This window comes from Seriola lalandi, unplaced genomic scaffold (assembly GCF_002814215.2).
Source record: "Seriola lalandi dorsalis isolate HSWRI2012SDOR001 ecotype SW California unplaced genomic scaffold, Sedor1 jcf7180002054978, whole genome shotgun sequence".
In the NCBI taxonomy this organism is placed as follows: Eukaryota; Metazoa; Chordata; class Actinopteri; order Carangiformes; family Carangidae; genus Seriola; species Seriola lalandi.
Genome location: NW_019525528.1, coordinates 85531 through 93382, shown reverse-complemented (window position 1 = coordinate 93382; position 7852 = coordinate 85531). Strand labels below are relative to the sequence as shown.

General features: G+C 41.3%; 1 protein-coding gene across 1 annotated transcript; it reads left to right on the top strand.

Moving 5' to 3' along the window:
* Positions 1-1065: 1065 nt before the first annotated feature.
* On the top strand, positions 1066-7456 carry LOC111646945 (polymeric immunoglobulin receptor-like). The gene is made up of 7 exons (XM_023396545.2): positions 1066-1235; positions 2368-2715; positions 2810-3076; positions 3825-3915; positions 5465-5513; positions 6065-6198; positions 6804-7456. The coding sequence occupies exons 1-7, from the start codon at positions 1184-1186 to the stop codon at positions 6859-6861; spliced, it is 999 nt and encodes a 332-aa protein (XP_023252313.1). The 5' UTR covers positions 1066-1183; the 3' UTR covers positions 6862-7456.
* The last annotated feature ends 396 nt before the right edge of the window (positions 7457-7852 follow it).

Below are 7852 nucleotides of genomic sequence, written 5' to 3'. Positions count from 1 at the left end.
CCTCTTCCTCCTCTTCCTCCCCCTCCTCCTCCCCCTCCATCAGCTGCAGCTCCTCCTCTTCCTCCTCTTCCTCCCCCTCCTCCTCCCCCTCCATCAGCTGCAGCTCCTCCTCTACAGAAGGTGACGTCAGGTTTGTTTTCTCAGCAGTTACTTTGTGTTGAACTCTGAGGGCTGTCATTGGTGGAAACATGATCAATCAGTGATCAATAAGAAGCAGTGTAACTGGAGACACTGGTGCGGTGACAGAACAGTCTGAGTGTGTAGCCGTGGTGGACGAGTGTTGCGTCCTCTGAGGGGACTGAGGGACGTGACCTGGAGGATCTGGACTCAGGTCCACGTCGCTCTGGTTCTGTCTGTCCTGGGACCGGGTCAGACCGGTGAGTCTGCTGGTCCAGATCCATCTGACGTTTCACAAAAACAAAGACTGACTCATTTTAAAACCAAAGAAATGAGACTCCTCAAACCCGGACTGACTCAGGGCTAAGACCAATGTTACCATGGTAACAATCAGTGATACCTGAATTGACCAGCAGCACCCAACAGCAAGAAACAGGAAAACATGGCTCATAATCTGTGGTTTGCTGACATCGTCATGGAGAGAGTGAAGACACGAGAGCGAGTTTTTAGAGACAAAAACCTGATTTTTATTTTTATTGTTTGACTCTTTGGTGAACTTTGAAATTAAAACTTCCTCTAACTGTTGAGGGTAAACAGAGGTCAGAGGTTACATGCAGGTTCTTCAGTAGGGTATTTTTTTTATTTTGAAAAAAAAAGTCTTAATTTACCCAGAATTCATTGTACCACAGTCCAGCTTCAAATAGTCAAGAGCTAAAGTGCTTCTATCTCAAACAGTCGAAATCTTTTCTAAACCTTTTCTCTGCTCGTTCTCGTCATTATCATAAAAATTCAAACTAACTGTGGGTGGGGGGGGTGTTATGACATGATGATGAAAGACTGGACACGGAGGTTTTAGGGAAGTGACAGTAAAAGAAGTGAGACTTCAGAAGACGCTGATCTGGTCAGAGAGAGAGAGAGAGAGAGAAGAGAGAGAGAGAAGAGTTCTCGGAAAAAAGAAAGGAAGTCAGAAAGTTTTCACAATCTGTTTCTGAGTCTGTTCCCTCTCTGATCAGGTCTGAGACCAGAACCTGATCCTGAACCCACAGAGACCAGCAGCAAACTAAGGATGGCAGTGTGGGACAAAATCTCTCTCTGCAGCTTCTTGTTGCTTGTGGCAGGTGAGACTGAAGAGACGCCTCGCTTTCTTTTATTGTTAATGTGAGTCAGTGAACGCAGGAATCAGACTTTGGATCAGTGTGGAGCCACAGCTGGAAACATCTGGCTGTCACAGATTACAGTTTGTTTTCATTGTAACCTCTAATTATCTTAAAGTTAAAGTTGAAACACTGACTGTTGTTGTTGAAGTGAATGTGTCAGTGAAACAGGAAGAGTTTGACATTATAACATCTTAACCGGAGGAAATCCAGCTGTGACAGCCAGATGTTTGCTGACCGAACCCAGTGAAATGTGTTGAGAGTCGTTTATTTCTCCTGTTCTGTCCAGATGTTTCTCTCTGTTCCTCAAACGGAAACAGCAGATCTGATGAAGCGACCTGACGACCTGCAGGACGTCTGACGTCGTTAGTTTTATCAGATGTGAGTGTTTCCTTCCACATTGTCCACTGTGACCCCTCCTGACCCGGTGGGCTGTGTTGAGGGTTCAGCACTGAACGGGTTTGGATCTTAAACACAGGAGGTTCTCGGTGGCTGTAGATCAGTGAACCTTGCAGTTAATAACTGGTTGAACCTCATGTGAAACCAGTTCTCCCAGTAGCTGCAGGAGGTTTGGAGCCGTCTTCTAATGGAGCTGCTTCAGTCAGACGAGTTCTCAGGACGTCTCTTGGGTTTCAGCCTCTTCTCGCCGCTGTCGTTCTTGCTCTTGAAGTGAACTGTTGTGTCTGTAAATCCTTTTCTAAACAGTTCTGCTCTGTTTGAAAGTGCACTGAGATAACTTCTGCTTTTCAGCTCAGTTCAGAGCATCTCTACTGGATTCAGGTCTGGGCTCTGACTAGACCGCTGCAGGAGGTGGACTTTCTTTATCTGAAGTCGGTCTGTAGTAGATTTCATTTCCCCCTCGGTGACGTGGAGCGGTCCAGAACCAGAAGCAGCAAAGACCCAGATCGTGTTTGTGTTGAGCAGCTGGCATCATGTCACTGAATCATCTGTCCAACACCAGGAACAATATCTGAAGCCAGAAGTGAAGACGTGACTGAAGAAGACAGACAGTTTATCTCAGGGGCGTTTTACAACCAGACACTGGGTTCTGTTGTTAACCTCTTCTCTCATTCCCTCCCTTCAAACAAATATCCAGGTGCTGTGGATCCAAGTGTGAACTATTCACTTCCTGTTTGTGCTGTGAGAAGCTCGACTGTCACCCTCCCCTGCACCTTCACACCAGTAAGGAAGATCATCAGAGTCGTTTGGTGCCAGAATCATCTGATTTGTCATGGAGCCACTCCGTCTGTGTACGACAGTGATTCAAAGACCAACAACCCCTTCGACACTCGCTACAAATACCTGGGAGACAAGACGGGGAACTGCACTTTACAGATCAGTAATCTACAGAAGAGAGATGAGGCAACGTTTCGCTTCAGAATGGAGGCTGATGATGCAGAAGGACATTGGACTGAAAAAAGTGGAGTGAATGTCACAGTTGTTGGTAAGAGCATCATCACCGAGTTCATCATCATCATTAATATGAGATAAGTCAGAGATAATAAGAGTGTAAAACTCAAATGTTAAATCCATTTCAGACGGTTCTCCGATGAAAATAACGAGCTCCAGTGAGAGAGAGGTGAGAGAGGGTCAGAGCGTCACACTGCTCTGCACCTCAATCTGCACCTTCCACCAGCTGCAGGTTACCTGGTTCAGAGGTGACCACCCCCTCCCAGAGTCTGGCCCCGCCCTCAGGCTCAGCCCTCTGACCGCAGAGGATTCTGGGAACTACACCTGTGGTTTGAAGGCCAACCAGAGGACACGCTCGGTGGCGTACGAGCTGCAGGTGGCGGCTGCAGACGGAGGTTTGTAGTTGGGTTTTTATCTGGTGACATGTTGTAGGGGTTCTGTGAGACCACATCTGGACCAGACCAGGGTCCAGTCATTTCTGTCAGCTTCTAGAAAAGGCTCTGATTGGTCAGGCTGTGTCTACATGCAAACTATTTGTGTCGCTCTTCATGAGGTCACCAGAGTTCAACACTGAGGACAACTCATGAGGCATGGAGCTGATTGGATATTCCACAGGAAGTGTTTTTTACAGATAAAGAGAAGTTGCTGCAACTGTTGCATCATGATTCTCAAACAACATTATGTACACTTTATTTTTTCAGTCTGACTTTCTTGCTCAACTGATTTATGCATTCAGTATATTTTTCATTTAAAACACAGCATCACAGTTACACCTGGACAAAAGACAACGTCCGAACCTGTTCAACGTCTGTGAATAAAATTCTTCAATCCGTCATTTAACAGCAGAACTCTGGTAAACGACTGTTCGTCCTAAAACAAGCTCTGGTCTGCAGGAAACACCGAGCGTACAAATCATTTTTTTGTTTTAAAATGTAAACGGGTTAATGTAGATGTCGTATTAGTGAGGGTATACTCTTATTTTGAAAAGCAGACATTGATAAAGTTTTGTCAGTTTGATATTTAAGTTTTCTTATAGTGAATGAAATGATGCAATTACTGACTATAAATGATTTAGTAGAGTGTATAGTAATAATATATATATATAATAGTTTATATAATGTATTGATGTGATGTGTTTTACAGGGGGGGGTGTGACCCTGCTGATAGTTGGTGTGCTGTTTGGTGTCCTGCTGGCTGTGTGTGCGCTCATCCTGGTCGTCTGCATCATCAAAAGGTTTTTATAAGAAGTTCTAAAGTCTTTTTTACCAATACACATCAGGAATCCACAGCTGGAATAAGTTAATTTCCTTCAGTACTGTTCATTTTATTCCTTTGATCTTTTTTTCATGCTTCTGGGGACGTTCATTTCAGAAGGACTTGTTTGTACATGTTAAATGTACACTAAATTTAGTAGTAATGCTTCATGTTGTTTAATAGCACTTCAAATAATGCTTTAATCTATAATATCTTAGAACAACTTAAATGTACAAAATGAATACAACAATGAATAATCTTACTTTTGATAATCATACATTAAGGTCTGAGAACATTTTCTATGTATTTCTACATTATTTCTTAAATTCACCTTTTAAAGTATATTTGCACAGAACCCAACCGTCAGTATAAGTGTTTTGTATCTCAATTCTCAGAACAATCTCAGCTCTTTCTTTATGAGGCTGCTTTTTGTTGTAGAGCATTGTGCAAAAGGATCATTTGGCCCAAATGCTAAAAAATTGAAGTCTGGTTTTTGAAATTCTTCAAATCGCTTGTGAAAACACACTTTACTGTTTATCAATGTCTATAGGTTCATATAAATAGTGCAATATATTTGTACAATAGTAGATAAATGCCTAAAATGAAATGTTGTAATATCAGGGAGTCATAGTGTTTATCTGTCACTTTATTTGAAGCTAATTTTAGAGGCTGTGAGTCACATACGATCTTATAAGAAGATATAAAGAAAAGGGAAGAGTCTACAGGTCCTAACGCTTAAACCAGACTTCTACGCTCTGTTACCACAAAGATATTAATAGAAACATCACCTATATACTGAATGCAGGATTTCTGCTTGTAATGGAGTATTTTACTATTTTTACTTGAGTAAAGAATCTGAAACTTGGACACAATCAGGTCAGAGCTGTTCGGTTGATGCTGTTAGCAAAGAAAGAAAGGAGAAGCTGTGTTTGATTAACTCAAGGTGTGAAATTAAGCCAATAAAGATAGAAGTGAGTCTTTTAGCAGACAGAGGCTAACAAGCTAGCTTGATGGCTAATATTTGAGCTAGCTAACATCAGCTATTTTCATAAGGAAAAGACATGTAAAGATTAGTTTTGATAAAATGAGTGAAAACTGATGGTTTGAACAGCAGCAGGATTGTTATGATACCTAGCACGTTAGCTTATGTAACTAGCTAGTAAAAGTTAGCCAGCCAGCGTAGCTTTAGCTTGTGTTTGCTAATCCTGCAAGATAAACTCCTCTCTCTTTGAAAAGAATAAAATCATTGAAATGTTGAATTAATATTTTTCTACTGTAACACACAGAAACACTTCACACATTATGATTTTTGTATCTTGTAATAATTTTCATGTATTAATGAGAAGCTAAATCATAGTTACATGATATCTTTTTAATCAGTGTATTTTTATATGACAACACTTTGTCTCCTTTATATTCATATAAAATATAAATGATATTCAGTCTATGGAGATACACTGACACTTGTTTGATTCTTGTTCTGAAACATGACTTCTGTTGTTGTAATTTTCATTGTGTTGTATTTGCAGGAAGCGAGCAGCGGCAGAGAGAACTGTGGGAGGTCAGGTGGGACAAAAGGTGAGTTACATTTTTATATTATGATTACTTATCATTTTTCACCCACATCGTTTTAATCAAGTTTATTTTCCCAATATCTGAGTCTACTCACAGTGTGTATCTTGTGACTATATCAGAAGCTGTTTGATTTAACAAAGTTATCAGGACAATGTACTTTTAGTGAATGACTTAATATATTAACACAGCAATATGACTCAGGCTGTACATTAAAAAACTTATAGAGACAATTTGTAATTTTTCTAAAGTATAATTTCCCAAAGTGTAAGATTCCCTGTACTAATGTAAAGTTTGCTTTAAGTACAGCTTTGAAAGTACATCCTTACTTGGTGTATTAAGTATTTTTACTGCATATTTATAGACACTTATTTAGACACTGACTGAAATATGCAAAGCAGCATCAGCTCACAGATAGAACTGGATTTTGTATAGAAACCATTCATTTCAAAATCAAATGGGTTTACATTTGATTTGTCACTCCAAGAACATTTTAACCAGATAAAGTTAACACTTCTGAAGCTTATCTCTACTACTGTCCTCTTCCCCGTTTTCAGCTTCCTGATAGCATCTACAGCGACATCCTGCTGCCTGCTGAGCATGGGGGAGGGGGTCGACGCCAGGAAACCAGTCAAGCTGTGGAGGAGCTCAGCTACGCCTCCGTCCAGTTCAAACACAAGAAACAGGCCAGGTAGGACGCACTGACACTTACCTGTACAGATGGAGCCGACATTAGATTTACAGCTTTTTAAACGTTGACACAAAAAACTTCAAATGTGATAGAAAAGTATTTTACATGAAAGCAAAGAATTGTCCATCCATCATCCATCATCCATCATCCAGACGTCCTCCCCCTCAGGGAGGGTCTCCAGCTCCTCCTGGGGTTCCTGCGCTGAGATCTAGACTCTCTCCATTAAATGAATGTGAGGCTCTTGTGTCTGCAGAGGAGGAAGAAATTAACCGAACACAGAGCTGCATTTTTTCCAACGAAAAAATGTGAGATTTTTTTCCGCTGGAATCTGCACTGATTTGTTCATAGTCCTTCAGAATAAACGTGGTACTGTTCTCACGGTGAGTCTCTCTGGATACAAGTGTCTGACTCATCAGTCAATGTTCATGAACAGACGTCAGCAGAATCATGTTGTTTGAATTGAAAGCACTAAACACTGGACACACGACAGGTGCTGCCATAAAACACAGTTCCTCTTCTTCTTCTGATGTTTTTGAGGTTGGTTAGCGGCTTTTTGAATGTGTGGACGTACGTTATAACAGAGTCTTTCTGCTGTTTGTTTGCAGGCCGGTGGAGGAAGCAGAGGACGCCATCATCTACAGCTCAGTGGCCACCAGAGGCTGAAGTTACGTCTCCCTCCCTCAGGAGCAGCAGGTGTTGGGACACCTCAGGTGTTTGTTGATAATATCCACCTCTATCCACCTGGCGGGTGTGTGCTTTTGTTCAGCTTGTCCAGATCAACCTCCTCAGGCGCCCAAGGACAAAGACGGGCCCCTGTTGACACCAAGGTGACCCTCAGAGGACCTGAAGTTAATATGAAGCTTCGACAGGATTTTATAATATAAATCTGTATGTGTCAGACTGTTAAAGCTTCTAATTAACTTCGCTTTTATGAAACAGTTAATGTCCGGTATGAACCATCAAAACAAATACACCTGTTCATGTGTTCATATGGTCACCTGACTGAGACCCTGTCCTTTGAATACGACAGTAACTATGACGCTCAGTGGTTGTTTCCATGGAGACGAAACTCTGCTCCACAAACCTAAGCTGAGTTTAGTCTCAGTGCTGGTTGTGAATGTATCAACTTGCTTCAATATTTTATTATTCATTCATATTTCTCAAGTGTTTATTGTAATTTATTGTATAAGATTTTTATCCTGCAGTTTTGTTATAAAAGCATGTAAATAAAGATTTATTTGATTTACTTAAAAACAAATGCCTGATCAGGGTTTCATACTTCACAAGCCTAAGGAACCTTAAAATCTTAAAAGAGGCTAACTATGCTAACTTTTCTGAAAAGATGCTAACTAGCTAAAGGTTCTGATCCGTCTGCTTGTCTCTGGTTCTGGTCCCAACAGACTCCTCCTCTGAGTCTGGGTCTGACTGAGGCTCAAACATGTGGCTGAGTCTCTCTGGTGTTTCCTCCTCTAACCATCTTGATACACCTGGAGCCAGCAGGTGGTGGGCGGGGCTCCAGGCCTGATCCATATTTATCAACCAGAAAGTAGGAGGAGATGAGCTTCAGACGCAGTTTTTATGTGGAAAAACTAAAAAAAAACTAAACATGAATCATAGCAGGGGATTTTTACAGAGTTTAAAACAGAAAGGAGCT